This window comes from Rattus norvegicus, chromosome 4, assembly GCF_036323735.1.
Source record: "Rattus norvegicus strain BN/NHsdMcwi chromosome 4, GRCr8, whole genome shotgun sequence".
NCBI classification, from domain to species: domain Eukaryota; kingdom Metazoa; phylum Chordata; class Mammalia; order Rodentia; family Muridae; genus Rattus; species Rattus norvegicus.
Genome location: NC_086022.1, coordinates 159608115 through 159631229, shown reverse-complemented (window position 1 = coordinate 159631229; position 23115 = coordinate 159608115). Strand labels below are relative to the sequence as shown.

The window sequence follows — 23115 nt, the reverse complement described above, 5'->3', positions numbered from 1 at the left end:
GAGCAGAGGAAGCCAATGAAAAGCCCTCGTTAGAGGATTTGCTCTGAACCTTTCCGGGGTCTGAGGTCCTGTGAGTGGAGTCAACATTGGAGGAGCCAGACTCGCCCTTCCTAGGGAACCACCGCCTAAGATCCTGACTGTAGGATCTAAGGCACAGGACCTCTGGGACTTTAGAGGCAGCTTTCCCTACTGCCTCTTCTCCGCGGTACCGTGGATCCAATTCTATGGCTTTTTCCTTGGAAACTAAGAAGTGGAAGGAGAAATTCATCTGCCATTTGAGTAGGGTACAACTGTTTCTCTTTGAAGAACCCCAGGCCCACTTTCCTACAAACTGCCAGTATTCAGTCCCCTCAAAAACCACAACAGTAACCACCGAGTGGTGGCGCACGCCTTTAATCCCAGCACTTGGGAGGCAGAGACAGATGGATTTCTGAGTTCGAGACCAGTCTGGCCTACAGAGGAGTTCCAGGAAAGGCAGGGTTACACAGAGAAACCCTATCTCAAAGAACAAAACACAACACACAACAGTGACTAGGGGTGGTAATATGTATATTAAGTTTCATATGTATGCACAGGGGAGGCCTTCTTGCAACAGGATCTAACAGTTCAATCCAGAGACGGTGTCAGTGAGTTTCCAAGTCCATTTAAGACAACAGTGGCTGGCTGCTGCCCTTGGTCATAGATTTCCTCCTCTTTGCCGGTGGGGGCCTGGTGGAACTGTGGTGAGCCGTGGTGGGGGAAGAGAGTCTCTTGGGGGCAGCGTCTTCTTTCAGGGAAGCAGTTCCCTTGGCAGGCTGCTCTGGTAACTCCTGCTTTACTTCCTCTCTCTTTTTGGCTTTCCCAGGGGACTTAGGCCTTGGGGTGGCACTGATTTCAGAGGGAGTCTGCATAGCAGGTGTCCCCAGGTCCCCGACCTTGGGGGGAGGGGCACTCTGCTTCGGTCCCCGCTGCTTCAGCTTTCCAGCCCTCTTCCGTTTCACATCAGACAGACTGCTTTCCTGGGGCCTAGCAGACACTTGGACATTTGGGACAGAAGGTTCAGTGGGCAAGCCTGGCCCTTTGGAGATGCCATTCATCTTCTGGAAGGGCTTCTTGGAATGTTGCTGCCCTACTAACTGCTGCTTTGCCTTTGCAGCCCCGTGGGCTTTCTTGGTGGGCTGACTACTGTTCTCAGACTTTGGGGTGACCTGACCCTTCAGGTCAGGTTCTGTAGGAGTACCTGCTGCCGAGTTTCCTGAGGTAAAAATTAAACAGATGGAGAGGTTCACATCATAGAGGGGGAAAAAAAAAGGAAGAAAGGAAACAAGGAGGCAGTGGTGGTGGCGCAGCCTTTAATCTTCAGGGCTTGGGAGGCAGAGGCAGGCGGTATCTGAGTTCCAGGCCAGCCTGATCTACAGAGCTAGTCCCAGGACAGTCAGGACTACACAGAGAAACCCTGTCTTCAAACACCAAAACCCTTAGAAACAACAACAAAAGCCCCAGACATTAGGATACTGCCTAAGAGCTGACTAATTAGACTCTCATTAGTGCATGGGTTTTGCAGAAACTCTATGCACCCTGTGTTAAGGGGCTACTGTCTATTCTTGGGTTTTCAGAGGAAGCTACACCCTCTGGAGGACAGAATATAACAAGACACTCTGAGGAGGAATAAGTCCCAGTCTCTAAACCAAGCCTAAAGCACTGGCTCACCTGTCACGCATTGTCATGCAATGTGGAAAACCCAGCTAAGCATCAATGATGTCAAATATGGACTCTGCTTATATCAAAACTTGCTATTTCTCGGGTTTTTCTGAGACAGGGCCTTGCTATGTAGCCTAGGTGGTCTTGGACTTAACTTCATAGAGACCAGCCTGGCCTCAAACTCAAAGAGAAACCTGCTTTTGCCTCTTTTTTTTGTTTGTTTGTTTGTTTTTTTTTGTTTTGTTTTTTTTTGGTTCTTTTTTTCGGAGCTGGGGACCGAACCCAGGGCCTTGCGCTTCCTAGGCAAGCGCTCTACCACTGAGCTAAATCCCCAACCCCCTGCTTTTGCCTCTTAAATTTGTTGTTTCTTAAGGTTTTTTGCACTGTGCAGAGCACTTACCTGGCAATGTACTAGTCTGCAGCTACTGAAAACAAAAACAAAAACCAACCCAGAAACCACGCACTGTACTCAGGCCCTCTTTTCTCCATCTTCCGACTAACCCAAGCCATGCAGACCTCTCAGTCCAGTATCAGAACACCCCGTCCTCCCCTGAGATCAAGATGCCTGAAGAGATAAACTGCATTAGGGCAGGCTCAGAGACCTGCCAGAGCTTTGCAGCGTTTGCCAATCCAGGGCTGAGATGCTGGGCTAGCAGAGCCAAGACTCAAAGGAAACCACAACCTGCAGTGGAACGCACTTGGGCTAACCAATCAGCTACTTGGTAGGTGTGTGTGTGTGTGTGTGTGTGTGTGTGTGAGTGAGAGAGAGAGAGAAAGAGAGAGAGAGAGAGAGAGAGAGAGAGAGGAATCCATCTCAACCTGTTCAAACAATCAAGGTTCGGGGCTCAGGAGTAACTGAGGCTGAGAAGACACTGCCTTTCGCCCAAGCACAGTGGCTGAGGTAAACACCAAGCTCCCTCTCTCCCTGCTGTAGCCTGTGCTTCCCGCAATGGATGGAAAGCAGGTGGGGAGACGACTACATAGGTAAAGTGCTTGGGACAGCAGTACAGCAACCTGAGTTTGGATCCCTGGCACCCAAGTGAAAACAACAAAAAACCAGGACACAGAACTGCAGGCTGAAACCAGGTGTTGGTGGTCCAGACAGTTCAAAAAAAAAAGTGGTGTGTGTGTGTGTGTGTGTGTGTAGACGGGCATGAAGTCAGTCTTAGGAGTGCCTGGCAACTGTCTGCAGCTGGGGGGTGGAGTCAGGCTTCCTAAGGGAGGGGAGGCCCTGAGAGGTCACTTATGGCTCAGTAGATGGTCTTACACCCATCCAGTCAACCCTCAACAGACTCACTGCGAGGGAAAAGTGGTGGTGGTGGGGAAGGAGAAGGGAGGAGTCAAGCAGAAAAACGAGTGGACTTGATCTAAAACATTAATGCATGAACAAACATTTTAAATGGGCAGGGCTGGTGAGATGGGCACAGCAGGTAAAGATGCCCGCCGTCAAGCCAGAACTTGATCAGGACCACAGAAGAGAACTTGATCAGGATCACAGAAGAGAGCTCCCAAGTTAGTCTGAGCTCCGTAGGTGTTCTCTGGCATGTCCATGCACATGCGCGCACATGCGCGCACATGCACGCGCACGCACGCACGCACAGTTGATACAACATAAGCAAGTCAGGTGGAGAAGAGAGGCCAATGCCTGAAGTTGAGCTCTAGCTTCCCCACATGCATGTGAACACACCTCGACTACACACACACCACACTGCACACACTACACACCCATGCATCACACTGCACACACCACACACACATCAGGCTGCATATACTACATGCACATACATTAAAAAGAGCAAGCGAAGGTGGTGGTGGTGGGGAAGAGCAGAGCAGATTACCTGAGTGGGGCTGGGGGATAGAATTGGAAAATTTCTTGAACTTGGCTATAAAGAAACCATCCATATTGTGAGTGTGAGGGTAGAAGCGTCGGGTGGCCCGCAGAGTGGGGTGAAAGCGCCTTTCTCGGAAGCGGGTGAAACCTTCCTGCCCGAAGTCCAGGCCGGTGGGCACCAGCCGCACATTCCTCTTCTTCAAGGCATAGTCCACCACCCACTCGTTCTCTTCCACCTGTACGTGGGAGAGTCAACCGGAGGGAACCAGTGGAGTTGGAGCTGAGCGCTTAGAGTCAAACGCCCTCCCCCAGCCACATGGGCTGCCCCTGCAGAGGTCTCACCGTAATGGAGCAAGTGCAGTAGACCAGGTAGCCTCCGGTCTTGGAGGCAGCGTTGACTGAGTCTATAGCACTGAGCAGCAATTCCTTCTGAAGGTGGGCACAGCGCTGGATGTCCTTCTCATCCTGCTCAAGAGACCAGAGTGAGGAGACTTTGAGAGACCACCTGGGGAAGGGAGCGGCTGCCTACAGGGTGTTCTCTACCACAACGTTCCAGCCCCACAAGATAAGCCAAAGCCTCTCTCTCCACTGGTCCCCGCAGGCCTCACCTTGTTCGTCTTCACAGCAGGGTCTTTGGAGATGACTCCTGTGCCACTGCAAGGAGCGTCCAGAAGCACCCGATCAAAGCCGCCCACCACCTGTGGAGAAGGCAGAGCTGGCCCTATGCTTGCTGCAAGCAACACTCCTGCTTCCCAGGGACTGCACAACCCAGCAATGCCACCAAGGGCACGGTAACCCGAAGAAGCCTCAGAAGGACAAGAGCCCACCTTGGGGAACTGGCGCCCATCATAGTGGCTGACGATGGTGTTGGTGACTCCCAAGCGGTGCAGGTTGCCCACGACACTCTTGAGCCGCTCTGCATTGGCGTCATTGGCAAGGATCACACCCGTGTTCTTCATCAGCTGAGCTATGGAGGGAGAGGAGTGCAGGGCTCAGCAGCATCCAGACCCCACAGGCCAAGCCTATCCCTTCAAGGCCAGCTCCTCTCTGCCCGGCCAGTCAGTACCAAGTCCCTCCACAAGACTTTTGCTGACCATCTTTCTGGCTCTACCAAGCTTAGGGATAACAAGATCAGGAGTCAGCCAAGGTCAGGCACAGGGCATTGCCACCTAAATCCTTTCTAGGACTGGAGAGACGGCTCAGTGGTTAAGAGCATTGACTGCTGCTCTTCCAGAGGTCCTGAGTTCAAATCCCAGCAACCACATGGTGGCTCACAACCATCTGTAATGGATCCGATGCCCTCTTCTGGTGTGTCTGAAGAAAGTGACCATGTACCCACATACATGAAATAGATAAAAAGAATTCTTCTGAAGTCCAGGCGGATGGCCTGCACCCAGCCTGCCCTTTCATACCTATGTAGCTGGTCTTTCCTCCGGGAGCACAACACATGTCCAAGATCCGCTCATGCTCCTGAGGTGCCAGGGCCATGACAGGCAGCATGCTCGAAGCTCCCTGCAGCATATAGTGTCCAGCTAGGTACTCGGGAGTAGCACCTGTGAAGGAGGCCATGGTGTGACACACTGGCTAAGGGACGGAACAGAAGGGCTACCAGCTGGGGACACTTACCAATAGGCACTGAAGAATCATATACCACAAGTCCAGACTTCGACCACTTTCCCAATGGATCCAGATTAACCCCACGATTGATCAGAGCCTGAAAATAAGGGGGAAGATGTCAAAACCATAATATTCTACCCAAAACAGGCAGGCAGGAAAACCTGGTCCATTTCAGCTCTGAGCACACCCACTCACAACGGCCTGCAGATTCACTCGACAGATCCTCTCTCCTTTACCATCCACGTGCCTTCTGCCTACAGTGGAATCCAAGGCCTTGTAAAGGCTGAGCAAGGGCCAGCCACTGAGCTACCCTAGCCCTGTCATTCAAGACCCTTGTTCTGACACCGGCTATTGCTACATTGCCTGAGCTACCGTGCCTCAACCCCCCAGGTACCGGGACTAAAGATGTAAGCTAGCAGATCTAGCCACACCCCAACTGGGGATCACGTTTAGGGCTTGTGCATGCTAAAGCCAATTGCTCTACCACCGAGCCACACCTCCGCCCCTTACCCAACTCCCCATTTTTAAACTCCGGGTCTCTGACTCATTTGAGTACATTTCAATAATCAGATCCTACCTCCTGCTCTTCCACTTCCTGTCACAATACACTAAGAACCGCAGGACACCGGGGATGGTCTCCGCAGGTAGAGTGCTTGTCCAGCACGCATGAAGCCCTAGGGTCAATCCCAGCAGTGCATGAAACCAGGCAGGACAGCACTTGCTTGTAACCCCAGCATTCTAGAGGCAACACCGGAAGACCGGAAGTTCACTGACAACCTGTACTACCAGAGAAGCTTTAGGGCAGCCTGGCTTCATGACCTGCCTCAAAACCGGAAGAAAAAATGGTTTCATCTAAGGCCGGGGAAGGCAGAGGCTGGTGATCTCTGTAAGTTCAAGGCCAGCAAGGGCTTACACAGTGAGACCTTGTCTCAAAAAGCAACAACAAAACACGGAGGGAACTGCACTATGCAGGGCTAGAGATGGCTCAGCGCCCGTTCCTGTTACAGTTCTGGACAACAGTTCATAGCGCCCAAGCATTCACATGGTGCACATTCATAAATAAAACACACAAAACAAGCTGAGATCAAAACGAGCGGTATGCAAGGTTAACATTACTGATTTTAGAACAGTCTTTAACTAACCTAGGGTCCCTGAATCCTTGGGTAAGAGCACAATTGTGTATGTACGTGTTTTTCCAGGGCTTTTCTCAGCTTCCTGGTGCTCTTCCTCTAATCCCTTAGAAGGTCGCAGTTCATCCTGATGCTGATGTCCCAAACTGAGACAGCACAAGCAGCCAAGATAAGGTCCTACTCTAGACAGACGACAGGCCTCTCACGGCTAACCTGCCGGGACCATGCTTGGAACAAGAACTCACCCAACTGGGACTGGACAGGGTGCTCCACAGGTGAGCAAGGGAACCCAGATCTGAATTAAAGGACACTGACCCCTCCTCACCTGAGCAAGGTCTCGGCGACGGGTTTTCAAGGTGTTGGTCCGAAGGGTGATTGGCCGGGGCACCTCATTAGCTTCTAAGAACTCTATCAACTGCAATGGAGACAGCGCATCAATCAGGACAGAGTCAGCCCCGGAGCTCAGAGCAGGGTGTGAGGGACCAAAAGCTATCACAGCCGCACGAAGGGAAGAAAGGCAGCAGCAGCAGCAGAGTGGTGTGCCAGTACCTCAGACAGCGGGAACAGCTCCATGAGCTTGCTCAACAGGAAGTCTCCATAAGAATAGTAGGTGGCCAGATCCTTCTGAAGCTGACTCAGATACTCAGTTCGAGACCGGCCTTCCTCTCGCTGAGCCCCAAAATCCCGAAGCACTCCTACTATATCCTGGATGCGCTTGTGAACTCGCTGCAGGTCTGGAGTCTGGGCATGTGGGCCCGTTAAGGAAATGTTGCCTCGGGGCTGGGGGTTTAGCTCAGTGGTAGAGCACTTGCCTAGCAAGCACAAGGCCCTGGGTTCGGTCCCCAGCTCCGAAAAAAAGAAAAGAAAAAAAAAAAAAGGAAATGTTGCCTCAAGTCACAGGCCTAACCTGAGAGAGCCCCACTAAGGCCCTCTCCTCCCAGGCTCCCTCTGCACTCAAAGGATATCCTGGTCCGTCTGTCCAGCAGGAGGCAGCACGAAGGCTTCCTCCTCTTCCACATTGATCTGCAAATCCCCCTCTGCTTTGTCATCCTTTCTGGGGTGGGACTCAGGGGTAACACCTTCATCTTCATCAGTGTCCTCCTCACTCCACTGGGTCCTAGAGGCAAGGCCAGGAACAGGGGCTCAGGCCCAGACAGACACCTTCTCCTCTTCCTCCTCCCAACTGTGGCCAAACTCACCCATCTGCGGGGTCCCGGGCCTTCTGCTTCAGAGCAGCTCTTTCAATAGGCAACAACTGGGGAGAGAGAAGAGAAGGCAGCTCTTTGTCACCCTGGGTCATAGTCTGTCTCTAGTGGGTTACTTTTCCCTAAACATAAAAATCTAATGCTCTCTCAGAAGCAAATACAGAGACTAAAGACAACATAGGATTTGTTGAAACTATGTTATTTGCATTTCCTCTCTAGTTTTTAGTTTTAGAAGTTTTTTCTTTTTTTTTTTAATTTTTTTTTTTTAGATTTATTTTATTTATTCCATGAATCTAAGTACACTGTTGCTGTCTTCAGACACACCTGAAGGGGACATCGGATCCCATTATGGATGGTTGTGAGCCACCATGTGGTTGCTGGGATTTGAACTCAGGACCCCTGGAAGAGCAGTCAGTGCTCTTAACCACTGAGCCATCTCTCCAGCCCGAAGTTTTTTAACTTTAAAGTGCTTTATTTATTAAAAAAAAAAAAAATATGTGGGGGCTGGAGAGATGGCTCAATGGTTAAAAGCACTGACTGCTCTTCCAGGGGTCCTGAGTTCAATTCCCAGCAATCATGTAGTGGCTCACAACCATCTGTAATGGGATCTGATGCCCTCTTCTGGTGTGTCTGAAGACAGCTTCAGTGTATTCATATACATAAAATAAATAAATCTTTTTAAAAAATGCTTTAAAAAAATGTGTATGATGGGCATTTTACCCACATGTCTGTGCAGGAAGGACCCTGATGACCAAGAGAGGTGAGTACTTTGGTGGCTCTGGAATGACAGACAGTTATGAAAAGTTATGTGGATGCTGGGAATCAAATCTAGGTCCTCAGTGAGAGCAACCGGGGCCCTAACCCCTGAGCCACACTCCAGACCTTTTAGTCTTTAAATTGTAAGCATCTTGCCTGGTAGCACGCACATGTATATTACATGGGCACCTAGTACCCATGGAGGCCAGAGGACATTGGAACAGAGCGCTGGAGTCAGAGATGGCTTTGACACCCGGGTAGGTACTGGAGACTCAAACCTGATCATCTGTCAACGCCACATACAGGCTCTCAACCTCTGAGCTTGCCAGCCCCAGCTGTTCGCTCATTTAGTTGATTTTCAGACAATTGCCCAGGTTGGCCTCAAACTCAGCAATCCTCCTGCTTCAGTCTCTGAAGTATAAGGATTCCTGTACCTGCCTCCTTATTTCTTTTGATTGGGGTGGCAGAGAGGATGGAATGAAGGCAAACGAGGGCCCACAAGCACGCATATAGCCCTGGCATTCAGGAAGCTGAGATACACAACAAAGGAAAAGCCTCCTGCATAGAAGACCCATGCCACCTCCTGAATACGGAACTGTGCTCTTAGGTACTGCTCTGCCCCATCTCCTTGAATCACTCCACACATTGTTCCTGTACATAATATTAATCACATTTCATCCCCAAAGCATTTCTTCTTTTTTTTAAAGACCTTGTTTTGTTTGGGGGACAGGGGTTTCTCTGTATAGCCCTGGCTGTACTGGAACTAGCTCTGGAGACCAAGGTGGCCTTGAACCAAGAGATCTGCCTGCCTCTGCCTCCAGAGCACTGGGATTAAAGGCGTGTGTAACCATGGCTGGCTCAGATTTTACTTTACTGTACGTTTATGTACCTGTGTGTGTCTGTGAGCATCTCTGTGTGGGTAGGTGCACGTGAGTGCAGATGCCCAGAGGCCATCACAGGGCCTGGGACTCCTCGGACTTAAGGCAGATGTGATCAACCCATTGTGGGTGCTAGGAATTGAACCTAGGTCCTCTGCAGTGCTGAGCCACTGATCCATCTCTCCACCCTCCAAATTAGGCAGCACACCCATACACATAAAATAAACTGAAGAAAAAAAAAAAAAAAAGATGGCCTGGAATTCTGTTCCCGAGGGCTCCACCCCTCTTCCTGTCTCTGTAGGCGCTGCAGCACTGACATACATGTAGGCAGACAATAGCACACACATACATCTGAAAAAGCCGACAGTGCTTTTCAAAGTTGGGAGGGCTGAGATGGATCATCAGAACCCTTTACTCCACTCAGACTGTCCTTGTCTCTCAAGGAGCCTACAGTTTGGAAAGCTAAAAAGCAAGTTAGACATGGTAGCACACACCCTGGTGCCATCACTTGAGAGGCCTAGGCAGGAGGAGTACACATTCTAGGCCAGTCTGGGGACTAAAAGGCTAAGATTCAGTCAGGCATGGTAACAAACACCTGTAATCCCAACACTCAGGAGGCTAAAGTATGACAGTTGTAAATTAAGAGGCCTGTGGGCTACACAGTTGAGAGTTTGGGCCAACCAGGGCTACACAGTGATACGTTGTCTCAAAAGAACAAACAAGCTGGGTGTGGTGGCATATACCCTTAGTCCCAGCACTCAGGAGGCAGAGGCAAGAGGAGCTCTGAGTTCAAGGACAGCCAGGGTTACACAGTAGGACAATAGCTCAAATAAACAGAAAGATCTACTTGAGAATACCCAGAAGTGACTCACCTTTTCCTCCTCATCCTCCGAGTCCGCTCCATAGTCGTCCACCATATCTTCACTACTGTCTTCAGAGCCCCAAAGTTCCCCCTGGGTCACCACATCTTCTTCCTCAGAGTCTTCCTCCTCATCCCCATCACTGTTTTGAATTGGTGCTGGACGCTTCTTACCTCGAACCTGGACTGCTCCTAAAAACGGTAGGGTGTGCCAGACCCTGAGTGGACAGCAAACACACCTGCCTCACACCCCCCGAGCCTCAACTTTCTAGACCACATCTGACAGCTCATAGGGACCCATCTCCATCCCCGAGTGCATTCAGCATTCCACTCATGAGCACGCAGACACATGCAGACACAAACGAGTAACAGTAAAGACAGGGCTGGAGAGAAGACCCAGGCTAGGAGCCGTCATCCTGGCACTCGCATGGTACGGATTCTACTTCCAGGGGACCTGGTGCCTTCTTTTGACTTCCACTGGAACCAGGCAGCCACATGGCACACATTCATACACGCAGGCAAGACACTCATTCATGCACATAAAATAAATGAGGCAGAGACAGTTGGATCTCTGTGAGTTAAGGTCAGCCTGGTCTACAAAGTAACTTCAAGGATACCCAGGGCTACACAGAGAAACCTGTCTCTTAACCACTAAACTACCTCAGCATCTCAAACAAACAAGAAGAGGTCTAAAAAAGAGATCTTTGCTATTCCTTCCATTGTAGAAACAATTAGCCCTTTCCAAGAGCCAGTCGATTCTTCACAGAGCAGCCAACTCCCATGTTCACTAACCTTTGGGTAACTCTCCAGGCAATGTTTTGATCCCAGGAGACTTATTTGGCTTAGGGACTTCAACAGACCCTGACCTCCTCTTGGCCGCCCTGAAAGAAGACAGAAAGTGAAGACAAGGGAACACAAGGGTGGGTTCTGCCACCTCCCACCACAAGGAAACAAGACAATGCACGACCAGCCCTCTTCACCCATGGGTCAAGCAACTCCAATCCTCATTACACCTGGGCATCCACTCACCTCTTCCGAGCACGACTGGACAGCCTCTTGAAATTCTCATCACCAGCTGTTTTATTGTTAAAAAGGAGCAGATTAGGAAGTGATAGGAAACAAACTGGGGCAGGAATGTGATCAGGAAGAGATTACCACATTAACTAAAGTGTGGCAGTGATAGCATTAGGTATGTGTAAGCCCCCTAGTACACCCACAGCACCGGGAAAGCCATAAGGTTATAGACTCTGGGAGTCACTCTGTAACACTGAACTAGGAGTTACATCGAGATGTTAAGGAAAGGCCAATATACAACCTGCGCTGAGTATGAGGAAAGCCCATCCTATCCCCATCACTTCCAGAAAATTAAAAAAGACCAAAAGATGTAGAAGAGATGAAGCAGTCATCAGATTGGTCAGCAACCAAATTCAAGCAGGGTCATCTGATAACAATGTAACCTCAAACCCCCCTTTCTGCCCTCCTCTTAGTCTCAGCTTATTCATTTATCAACTAAATAAAGTAGAACTTAACTTTGTTATTTTTTAAGAGAAATTACAGAAACAAATCCTTCTTCACTTAGTATGTGTAAGACACCTGACCTAACAGAGCCTCTCTCCCACGACTCTAAAATTCGATGAAGTGAGACCATGTGTCCACAGAGTTAAGGATCTCTTTCATGAGCCTGTGGCTTGCCAATGTCTATATATTGCACCTTCCATTCAAATAGAACACGAACTCCCAATGCTACCTTCTTTAACACGGGCGATTTATTTCCTAACAACTCACATCTATGCAACAGGTAAAAGCGGACACGCAAACGAGAAGTTATAACACAAAATGGAGCAAAGGCTGGGCGGGATCAGGGAGCTACGACTCTCACCTGCAGGCAAAAATCTGATCAGTTCGGTCTCTGCACCCTTCTGCTTTCGAGCCTTTCGGCCGGGCCCACGCTTCTCCTTCTTCGTAGGATCCAACTTGCGCCCCATGATAACTAGAGCAAAGAAAAATGAGGGAAGGCGACGTTGGGGGATGCTGAAAAGGGAACGCAGGCTTAGGGATATTATCTGGGACGAAGCACCGCCTGGCCCAGGACCAGTGCTCGGAACGCCGATGTCCTCCAGGCTCTCCCACAGGACCTCGTCACCACGCCCCTCTCGAGAAGCTCAGGTCGAAACCCTGCTCCTCAATCCTGCGGACGCACCTGAAGGCTCGGCTTGCCTAGGACTGGTTCCGGCAGACCCAGTGCCTCCAGCCAAGGCCCGCTCCACGTGCACTTGGGGAAGAGTTCAGAGGCAGCACACCGCGAAAGTGAACTACGCGCAAAGCTTCCGGACGACGCCCCGCCTCTTCCTGCCGCAGCACCGGAACGGACCTGATCCAGGAACACGCACCTTCCGCGGTTCACAGAGGTAAACGCCCCGCTACGCGCTCGTGCTTTCTCTGCCCTCAGTTCGGGAGTTGGCTCCTGCCCGCGGGTTCCTGCTTGTTACTCCTAAGGCCGCACGCTCCCTCCACCTAGAGCTTGCCCCCTGGCACCCTAATTGCCTTAGACCTCAAGATCGCGGGATCCCACGCCTCCGCCCTCCTGTTCCCAAAGATTAGAGCTGCTTTCCTTAGAGGTAATCCTCCCTCCAGCCCTTTTCACTTAGCAAAACGTACTCGTCCTTCCTTCAAAGCAGTATTAGAGTTAAAAACCTTACAAGCTCGAGAGATGGTTTGGCGGATAAACGCGCTTGCCAAGCCTGACGAACTGAGTTTTGAATACAGAATCCACACATATGGTGGGTGTCGGGAACAAACTCCTACAAGCTGCTCTTTGACCTCCATGTGCACAGTAGTAAACGTAATACTATATACAAACTATATAAGTGAGTAGTAGTTCACTCTAATCCTAGCCCTCTGGGAGTAAAGGCAGGTGGGATCACGAGTTTTGAAGGCAGCCTGGAATTCCTGGACCCAGAACTACTCAAAAAACCCTGTCCCAAAAAACCAGTAACAATAAACTAAGGGAAGGTGAATCACTGAGAAAGATGAGGGTATGGTAACACATCCTTAATTCCCACACTTGGGAGGCAGGGACAGGCTGTATTTAGACCCTGGTCTCAAAAAATAAAATGAAATATTTATGTATGTATATGTATGTCTGTGTGTGTAGAAAATGTTTCCATGATAGATTGCTTGCCCAATGTCTTAACAACTCTGCCAGGCAAGTGACTACTTCATGCAGGAGGGCTCTGGAGACAATTTGCAAGGGAGATCAGAGCCTATGAAGGGATGGCCCAGAAGCCTTTTTCTCCACAGACTGTCATCCCGGCAGAAGCACAGGCACACAGGCTGCAGTCTTCAGGGATTAAACCAGTTCCTGGGGTATCTGGAACCCACACTCACCCACATAGAACCAGATCACTAAAATACAAGGAAACTTTTATTTTCAGTTCTCATCAAGAAATTTGCTGTGGTTTTTTATGCTTTTGGTTCTTTTTCTTTTTTTTTTTTTTCCAACTTTATTTTAGCTGCTCAGTGGCTGGAGCCGCTGGGTTCCTGGTATTAAAAAGGTGCCAACAGAGGTAGCTGTGTCTCACCCAGGGGCCCGGCCCACTCTGAATACCCCCCAAAAGGAGAAAACACAAAGTAAACCAACAAAATAAAACCAAAAAGAGGAAGAAATTCAGATCATTTTCTTCAAGCCTGGCAGAACCCACAACAGTTTGTAACAGGCGCACGGTGGGGAGAAGCCAGGGTCCAGAAGGCAGCCAGCCCGCCAGCTCCTTGCTCGGCGCTGGGCTAGCTACTGCTGCGTGTCTCTCCAGCAGGAGGGGCACCGTTGCCTCTCCCTCCCTCCCTGCCCCCAGTGCGCGCGCAGGCGGGGCTGATCCTTTATAACTCAGAAGACGGGCAGAAGGAAGGCAAGGGTCTCTCTGGCCCACAGGGGCAGCCGGGACAAGAGAAAGTGAGGAAGGTCACTGCTTAGTGGTAGAGGTGGATCATCACTCTGGGTCTTCACTGCTGCTGGGCTACCTACAGGAAGGACAAGGAGAGAGCGTCAGAGCCCAGGTGTCCCTACTGTCAAGGGAGGTAACATTAGCCAAGAACAAGTTCCAGTGGGTTTGTGGGAAGAACTGCAACTAAAACATCCTACCTGCTGTGGGGGAGGTTCTGGCGCCCTGTTTGCCAGGCGGCTGAGAATGTTCCGCTCTGACATCTGTAACCTCACAGCAACTGGGGGGATGCGGGCAATGGTGGCTGGGAGCCGTGTCACGTCAGCCTTCATGTCACTCAACAGTTCTTCCAGCTGTTTTAGGACTGCAGAGGGAAAAAGAAAGGTCGTGAACCGGGGCAGTCAAGGGCATAGTCGTGGCCTACAAGGCTGGCCACCACACCAGCATATACAGGATCTAGACCTGACCTGCCCACACAGCTATTCCTCCTGTTCTAGCTGCAAATGGCTCTGGTCGCACATGGTGTCCAGGTTGGCCTGGGACTTCTGAGCTCAGGTGACAGTCCTGCCCTGTCTCCTGAGGCCCTGGGACTCTAAGCATAGGCCACCCACAGCTGGCTGATTTTTATTTTTAGAGCCACTAAATTCTTTAGTTCAGTATTCCTTCTCACTATCATCTCCATTTCCTTTCTTTCCTTTTGTTTTAAGGCTGGCTTCAAACTTACTATGTAGCCAAACATGAGCATAATCTAATCTTGCTTCCGCCTCCCAGCACCTCCCAAGCGCTGGAATCACAGCAAGTGGCAGCAGAGCTTTGTGTCTTAGATTTTATTCTCAGCATCAGGGATGAGCACCAAGGGCCTCCCCCACCCAACCCTAACTTGAGTAGCTCAGTCCCTACAATCTCCTCTCTGCCTTTTTACATCCCAGATGCCCCCGCTACCTTTGTGACACCCACCTTTTCCTCATCTCACCCTCCACCCCCTCACAACGTTATGCTCAAAACCTGAACAGATTTAGAGTTCAAAGAGAAAACTGCTGTCCTTGACTGCCTGCAAGGTGAAGATCCTTAGCCCACACTCCATGGTTCCAAACAGGCTCGGAGAACAGTTTGGAAATAGACGTTTATGGATGTTGGGGAGGGGAGAGTGGAGAGGAAGGCTGAGGGAGCAGGAGGCAGGGGAGCCACTGGCGACCTTTGTGTAAGACTGCATTGGCTGGCTTATTTCCTGCCATCGACTCCTTGGACAGGTGCTGGTGACTTTCTGCCAAACACTCCACCTCAGCAAAACGGGTGTTAAGGGCCATAGACGGATGAGAGGGGTCCTCTGACATGTTCAGGTAAGCCGCCCTTCGCAGCTGCTCCTCGATCACCAGGGCTTGTTCTAAGAGCTGCAGAGGAGAGAAAGACAACAGGTTGAACTAATGGCCACCTTGTCACCGATGGGCCTCTCCGCTCAGCTCTTCCTCCAGCTAGCAAGAACCTGTAAAGGAAGAAGTTCCAGCTCCTCGGCACTGCTCCTCACTCACAAACTCCAACAGTCCAGCACTTCCTCCTACCCACAGGAAGTCCACATTTTTAACACTGTATTTTATATATGAGTGCACAGGACCTCTGGAAGAGCAGTCAGTGCTGTTACCCTCTGAGTTTCTCTCCAGCCCCTGGAGGTCTACGCTTTTTAGATTCTCATAGAGAATTCTTAAGGACTCAACTTATAAAACATACAATTTATATAGAATTAAAATCATGGACTAGCAAGATAGCTCAGAGTAAAGGCTGTGTGTAGCAAAGCCTATGGACCTGCACTTGATGCCCCAGAACTACATGGGGAAAGAACACCAACTACCACAGGTTGTCCTCTGATCTCTGACACAGGCCTCAGGCTCACAGACAAAAGTAATCTTTCCTGCTAGAGATATGTTAGTATTTTGATAATTCTTCTTCCAAAAATTTTCTATGTATATATCTTTTACATAATGGAGTCACATGAGATTCGTAACCATATATCTGAATTACATACTAGGCACTTCTTTTACTCTTCAAAACCATGGGAATGAGGTTTAATTTTAACTCTCCAATACCTGGGGGCTACAGGCACCACTACTACCAAAAACAGTTGTTATTTAAGGCAGGATCTAAGCCTGTAGCTCTGTGTAGCCTGAAACTTACTTGTAGACCAGGCTGGCCTTAAACTGGCTAAAATCCACTTTTCCAACTACTGGGATTAAAGGTAAAATCCTTTGGTGGTTTTTTTTTTTTTTTCCCCTTTTGTTTTTCTTGAGACCAGGTTTCTCTGTGTAACAGAACCCTGGCTGTCCTGAAAGGACTTGCAGACCAGGCTAGCCTTGAACTAACTCACAGAGATCTGCCTTCCTCTGCCTCCTGAGTGCTAAGAATGCACCATTATACCCAGTATTTTCTTAACAATGGCATAATGACCTAGCCTATGGACATAGGAATCAATCAGGTTATCTGGTTTTCATTAAAAAAATAAAATGCAGTCTCAAAAACTCAACCCTGGGGCTGGAGGGATGGCTTTAGCGGTTAAGAGCACTGACTGCTCTTCCAGAGGCCCTGAGTTCAAATCCCAGCAACCACATGGTAGCTCACAACCATCTGTAAAGAGATCCGATGCCCTCTTCTGGTGTGTCTGAAGACAGTGACAGTGTACTTATATATAATAAATCAATCAATCTTTAAAAAAAAAAAAAAATCCTGGCTTTGAACTTACAATTTGGCCAAGTAACAACTTTAAACTCCTGTTCTTCCTGCCTTTAACCCCATGTTCTGATATTACAGGCATGCACCACATGCGGCTTTATGGGGTGCTGGCTTTGTGCCTTCTAGAGAAGTCTATACCAACTGAGCTGTATCTCCAGCCCCCTTCTTTGACTTTGCAAAGATAGTTTTTCTCAGCACCCTGAGGCTAGAGAATTGTAAACTAGAAGCCAGCCTGGGCTACTGTGTAATCCATCCTGTTGTAAAACAAACAGACCCCAACATCACAGATGATAGGCAAGCACAGTTTCATTGTTACTGCTTGTATTCAGTTGTAGTTCAGCTCAGTAACAGAGCACAGGTTAGCAGGCACAAAGCCCTAGATTTCAATGCTACCAACCAGTATATTTTGCTTCCATTTATTAGATGTCCTGTCTTACACCTTTTTCTAGGCAACCCTACACTCTTGAAGGCTGTTGCACACTTGTGAAATATACTCCACGAGGCAGAATGTTTTTAGTTCTTCAAGACAGGATCTCTTTACATAGCCCTGGCTATCCTGGAACTCACTATATAGACCACACTGCCTCTATGTGAGAATGTTATTTAGTTCATAAGTTACAAAGTATCCACTGTTTGAAGGTTCTTTTCCTCAATACTGAAGATCAAATTCAAGGCCCAGGCTAGTGTGGTTGAACTAATCTACTCAGTCTTATATTTTATTTTGTCATTACTGCCAAACAGGTTTTTTAAATTGTTTTGTTTTAAAATATTTATTTACTTATATATTTATGTAATATATAATGTATGTGTGTATATATTTATGTATGTGTATATAGTGCACTGGTATATTGCCTACATGTGTCTGTGTGAGAGTATCAGATCCCAGAATTAGTTATGAGCTGCCATTTGGGTGCTGAGAATTGAACCTGGGGTCCTCTGGAAGAACAGTTAGTTCTCTCAGCCTCTGAGCTGTCTCTTCAGTTCCTTAAGCACTAGAGTCATAGGCATAGGCTACCAGCATACCGTTCCCAAAGGTAGCCCACTGAGAATGGGCCTGTTTTCATAGGATTGCAGTCAGTCAAATATGTACTAATTTATGCCCAGACAGACATCTACTTCTAGTCTGTCTACATGCGGTCTCTCTCACCGACTTTCCCCTGCCCCAGGTTATGAGCGTTCCACAGAGCCTTGGCTTTTAGGAAGGGTTGTTAGAAACAGACTCTACTATATAGCCCAGCTAGCCTCAAACAATTTAGCTAAGGAAGACATTAAACTCCTGATCCTCCTGCTTCTACTGTCCAAATACTGATCCAGACGTGTGCTGCGCAGATCTTTAAGTTGTGTTAAGTGGCCTTGTACTTACATCCCTGCTTCAAGTTCCCAAGTGGGGTGGCAGGCATGTGACATCATATCTAAGTACTGCTGGGGTTTTTAAAACACTTTCTCAAGAGGTGTCCACAGTACCAGGCAGCACCTCACACACTTCGGTTGAGAGCCCCCTGGTGGACAGAACGTAGTTGAAGAGGTATTATTTTGTGAGAAATACCAAGCAACTTTCCTAAAACTAAACTTTCCTTTTTCTAGTCTTCTCTGCTCTCACATGAGCATCTTTCATGGACTCAAGCTGAAGACCTCAGTTACTTTTGTCTAACTACACATCAAACTCAGAGCTCAAGAGCTGGGGAATTCTGGTCTAGGGACTAAATCTTGCTCCTGGCCAGTTTTGATAAAGCCCGAAAGCTAAGAATGAAGTTTTATGTTACAGATAAATGGCTATGGGAAAGGTAACAATAAGATTCATACATGCTACTTTTTAATAACTGAATGAAACTCCCACCCACAAACAGAAGTTTTATTGGAACTTGTTGATGCAGCATCCCCTGTTCGTTCCCACTGCTGTCAATGACAGAGCTGTGGATTTGCGACAGAGCCCATAAGGTTCAGTAAACTTAACTTACTCACTCTCTGGTTCTTCAACAGAAATGTTCTGTTAACCCCACAGTAAAACACCAAGCACAGAAATCCTATGATGTTCCCTTATCTTTAGCCTTCGAACCTCTACAGAGAGTCACTGGTCAGGCTCTAATAGTGCACAACAATATGATAATTGTAATCTTGCCAATGTTTTCCTTTCTCTTGGCCCTATCAAAAAACCTCCGGGGTTGGGGATTTAGCAGTGGTAGAGCGCTTGCCTAGCAAGCGGAAGGCCCTGGGTTCGGTCCCCAGCTCCGAAAAAAAAGAAAAAAAAAAAATCCACGCGCCTGCTTGTGACACCAAGACCGCCTGGCTCTCCGGGTACGTGCCTCCTGGCCTCTAGCTCAACCCCTCCCAACTAACCTCCCACCACTATCAAACACCAGTCTTCTCTATAGCTCCCTGTGTTCACACCCAATGATTTCTATTGTGTCTACCAAGACTTTCATGAGCTACCTCTCTACTGCCCTGAAGAACTTCCCTAGGACATTTAGCAGTGTGTTCCCCTAACACACAATACCAGACACTTGAAACTAAATGCTGACAGACACCATGCCGATCTGTTCTTATGTCCTTGTGCTACTCACTCCTTAGTATATCAATACCTAAAGGTACAAACTTACTAGTGTACATTTTTTTAACCCCTAAATACACTCAGCTTAGGAACCTGTATCTTATTTCCATGGCATCCTACTGGATTGATACCCACATTCAGGGCACACTCAATAAAGAGCTGCTGTCTCTGTGGAACACTGGGTATCTCCTCTTTGCACCCACCCTTCCCTTTATCTACATAATACCATGACCCAGAAAAAAGGACTCCAGCCCACTCACAGCCCTACATTCTCAGGGTCCAGTTCAACCTCTCCCTAACTTTGCTAAACACCCCAACCTACAGTTTCCCGTCAAACTCAGTCTATGTCACTCATCAGGTACAGCCACAACTCTTGCTCATAAACTCAACCATCATCTTTCTTTTGTTGTTTCTCTGTTTGAGGCAGAGTCTGTGTGGCTTTGGTTGGCCTGAGTAAAGCTCGTTATGTAGACTAGGTTAACATCAAACTCACAAAGAGCTCTGCCTGCCTGCCTCAATCTCCACATTTCTATATCCCCACCTCCATATCTTGTCACTTGAAGTCCCAGGTTCAGTTCTCAGCAGGCATAAAGTAGTTCACAACCTTCTGACCTCTGTGGGAATGAGGCAGACAGGGGGACAGATACGCATGAAAGCAAAGCATTCATACATATTAGATGAAATTAGGTATCCTGGGGGAGGTGCAGGTGTGGCTGAATGAATGGACCCTCTTTTACAGAACCTTCTGTCTCCAGAGACCTTCAGATCCTCCTGAAGGCCACGTTTGTCCCATTCTGCTCACCTTAAATCTTCGAGCTAGAAATTTATTCTTGATCTCTAGAAAATTGCCACGATTCATTTCGCCCTTGAAAGGCTCATTGAGGATGGCATACCGTGGGTCATTCTGGATGTCCTGCCACCGGGCATAGCCGTGGCTATTGATAAAGAGCTCAGGAAAAACAAGAAGCAAGAGCCTCAGACTAAAACCCTCAAATCCCTGCATGCAAACCCCAACCCAGACTCAGCTCAGGCAAGGATACTTTATAATGCCAGCCAGCAGCCAGTAGTCGTGGCGGCGATGCCAAATCTCATAAGTCTTCTTAGTGACCGTGGCTGCCCGCTCCTCATTCTGCCAAAGGGAGTGCAACTCTGAGGAGGAATTTAGAGGAAGGTTAGAGAGTAGAAAGGAAGACAAAATCTGTGAGAATTTAAATTAAAAAAGAAAAAGCTAGGTGTGCAGGTTAAGGCAGTGCACAGCATATTTTACATACTGAGTCCCAGGCCAGCCAGGGCTACCATGAAACCCTATCTCAAATATCAAATCCAAACATCAGATATCAAATAACAAAGACCAAAAAGGGGGGAAAAGGTGCACCTATATCACCTGCCCCACCCATCCCAGTGTGGTCCAAATCCAGCTCCCTAACACAGAACAAGGACAAGCTCTCCAGACCAAGTTCCCATGATGCCCTGATTTCTGGCATGAAGCCCAACTTCCCCTCAGGACCTTTATTCCGTACCGGTAAAACCGCCATCTGCAATGTTGAACATGAAACGCTGTTTGAGGTTTTTCTTCTGCTTCTCATCACTAAGATCCTTGGGAGTTTCTCCGTTCTGAAGCAGCACCTCCTTTTTCTCTTCTTCCTCCTTCTTCTCTTCTATAGGATACACCAAAGGAAAACATCAGCTCCCATCTGAAACCCAGCACTGTGACCCTTGCCCATAGCACTGCCCGCTCTGTCTACCCCCACATCCACACTCAGTCTCCCAGACCAGGACAAGGTGTCAGCAGCAGCTCCTGACAGCTAAGCTTGGAAACAGTCCCTCGTCTCGGAGTAACATGTCTGTAGCAGTAGACTGAGGTAGATGTGGGTTATGTGCCTGCTTCTGGTTTCAGCCCAAGCAACCAGCCTCCCTACACACCTACCTTTGTCTTCCACCACGATCGGGGTCAGGTCTACCGCAGACTTCTCCTCCGCTTTCTCCACCTCAGTAGTACCTGGAGGAAGAAGGCACTGAGATCACCCTAATGACAGAGAGCTACACTCTGGCCCCTCACCACTGCTATGGTGTCACACACCTACACAGCTGGGAATAAGAGTTCCAAAGATGTCAGAGGCTGAGGGGAATTTAGAAGTAAGGGTCCCTCCTGGCTGCACCCTCCCTCCTGATGGTTCAAGGCCTGGTAAAGTCTGGAAGTAAAGCCTAGTAAAGTGGCCTGCAGCTGCTCCTGCTTACCTTTGGACTCCGTCTCCATGGGCTCCTCTGCTCTCTCCTTCACCTCTGCCTTTTCCACTTTCTCCTCTCCCTCAGGAGGCTCAGCAGGAGCCTTGTCATCCTCAGGGGCAGGGGCAGGGCCAGGGGTGGGGCCGGGGCCAGAGGCAGGGGCAGGGGCAGGGGCAGGGGGCTGTGCACACTACAAAGGAACAGAAAACAGAGGGTGAAGTAAATGGGCCTGAATCTGAGACATCTGCCGTGAGCACGATGGCATCTAGTTACCCTCTTACCTCCACAGTCACCTCAGGGGCTGTAGGTTTAACTTCCTTTTCTCCTTCTGTGCTCTCTTCTTCTTTAAGGCTATTTTCCTCTATTTTTATCCCATCCTCTGCAGACCAATAAAGACAACCAATCAGGAAGGCCCTAGGTCAGAGGTCACGTCAGGCCGTTTGTCTCCACCTAGATTGTCCTCTCGTGCCTTTAAGAGCCAGCCCTATTCTTAGGACAGCCCTCCTAAACTGAGAGGTAAATTGCTATGTGTCCTGCCAGACTACCCTGTTAAGACTGGGCACAGGGTAGCAGAAAAAGGCACAGGACAAGATTGTTTAAAAAAGGACAGACGTGACCTGACATCAGCCTTACCAGCAGGTGGCACAGGTGCAGGGGTATTGGGCTGTGTGTCCCCTGGTGTGGAAGGTGTAGGAGTCTTTGGCGAGGGTGAACCTGGCTGAGACATTTTTTTGTTTTCCTCCACTTCAGCCAGTTCAGGCATGCTCCAGCGCCCATTGACATGTTCAAACTCCTGAACCTACAGCAAGAATGGCAAGTTCAAGACTCATTTGGGGCTATGGTTGCTTGACCCGCAATTTCTCAACTTTAACAATGAAAATAGGCTTGGGGCTCACCTTCTTTCGAATCAGAGACATGACACCAATTCTAGTAAGAACATGTTGGCGAGACAGGCCTTCTCGTGGGACACCATCAGCAAAAGTCTCAGCCCCATCTGCCCCAGGCTCACACAAATGTCGCATGAAGAGTGACACATAAGCCCTGAAGGAGAGAACAGAAACCCCATTAGACACTGCTTTTGGCCTTTAACATGGCTGCACCTCAAAGTAAGGCCTACGATGTCCTGGAATGTTCATCTCAAGATCCACACTATGGCCTAAGGTCTTTTTAGGAACCAACAGCTTCACCTGCCAACTGCAGCTGGCAACACCCCTTTCTCTTTCCTTGTACAACATGGGCTAAGTTTCAGACAACACACAGTTTAAGCCCTGGCTCCAACTAGCATGCCCAGCCTTGGACTTACTTAAATTCTTTCTCTGACTTGCCTCGAAGATCTCTCACAAGCCACTGAGTGGTAAAGGCGTCCTGAGGCGGCATGCCATAGCGCATAATTGCATTAAGAAATGCTTTTCGCTGACGAGCGTTAAAACCAAGTACCTAAGGAGAAAGAATCACTGTAAGAGGAAGCAAGAAGCCTCTCCTCACCAAAGACAACTGTCTGGCGATCTCAGGCCTCCTCTCTCCCTCCCACTATAGCATCACACTGCACTTACTTCAATATTCCCACCAACTCGGGCCAGCAGAGGAGGTAATGGCTTATCTTTATCATTCCGCAGGCCCTTGCGACTGGGCCTGCGGGGAGCTGTAAAGAGAAAGATAGAGTGAGCAACACTGGGCCACTGACAGGACAGCAAACAATGCAACAGCTACACAACTGTCAAGATGG

General features: G+C 48.9%; 2 protein-coding genes and 1 non-coding gene across 16 annotated transcripts in view; all 3 read right to left on the bottom strand.

Moving 5' to 3' along the window:
• Positions 1-532: 532 nt before the first annotated feature.
• On the bottom strand, positions 533-12336 carry Nop2 (NOP2 nucleolar protein). Of its 2 annotated transcripts, none has more exons than XM_063286195.1 (16): positions 12157-12336; positions 11836-11946; positions 10986-11031; positions 10749-10837; positions 9970-10148; positions 7458-7513; positions 7224-7375; positions 6808-7007; positions 6584-6673; positions 5138-5225; positions 4924-5064; positions 4339-4478; positions 4120-4209; positions 3854-3976; positions 3524-3747; positions 533-1239 (listed from the first exon to the last, which is right to left on the bottom strand). In XM_063286195.1, the coding sequence occupies exons 2-16, from the start codon at positions 11939-11941 to the stop codon at positions 645-647; spliced, it is 2319 nt and encodes a 772-aa protein (XP_063142265.1). In that variant the 5' UTR covers positions 11942-11946; positions 12157-12336; the 3' UTR covers positions 533-644. The 2 variants fall into 2 exon arrangements, with proteins under 2 accessions (XP_063142265.1, NP_001178714.1); NM_001191785.1 differs by having other exon boundaries at positions 533-1234; positions 3519-3747; positions 12157-12264.
• A 1026-nt stretch (positions 12337-13362) lies between these two features.
• The window catches only part of Chd4 (chromodomain helicase DNA binding protein 4), a 33245-nt gene continuing 23492 nt past the window's right edge, over positions 13363-23115 (bottom strand). For 8 of the 13 annotated variants that reach the window (XM_006237396.5, XM_006237401.5, XM_063285425.1 and 5 more), the window contains 13 exons: positions 22943-23031; positions 22693-22826; positions 22286-22430; positions 22023-22188; positions 21671-21768; positions 21402-21579; positions 21091-21162; positions 20684-20821; positions 20204-20312; positions 19966-20098; positions 15090-15285; positions 14095-14258; positions 13363-13973 (listed from right to left, as the gene is read on the bottom strand). In XM_006237396.5, coding sequence (XP_006237458.1) covers positions 13956-13973; positions 14095-14258; positions 15090-15285; positions 19966-20098; positions 20204-20312; positions 20684-20821; positions 21091-21162; positions 21402-21579; positions 21671-21768; positions 22023-22188; positions 22286-22430; positions 22693-22826; positions 22943-23031 — 1640 coding nt within the window. In that variant the 3' untranslated portion in view covers positions 13363-13955. Of the gene's footprint in view, positions 13974-14094; positions 14259-15086; positions 15286-19965; positions 20099-20203; positions 20313-20683; positions 20822-21090; positions 21163-21401; positions 21580-21670; positions 21769-22022; positions 22189-22285; positions 22431-22692; positions 22827-22942; positions 23032-23115 lie in introns of all 13 variants that reach the window. The other 5 variants (XM_006237397.5, XM_006237399.5, XM_063285429.1 and 2 more) reach the window with 1 other exon arrangement.
• Positions 21844-21979, bottom strand: Scarna11 (small Cajal body-specific RNA 11). The gene has a single exon (XR_005504329.1). It is a non-coding gene; the product is annotated as a small Cajal body-specific RNA 11 (non-coding RNA).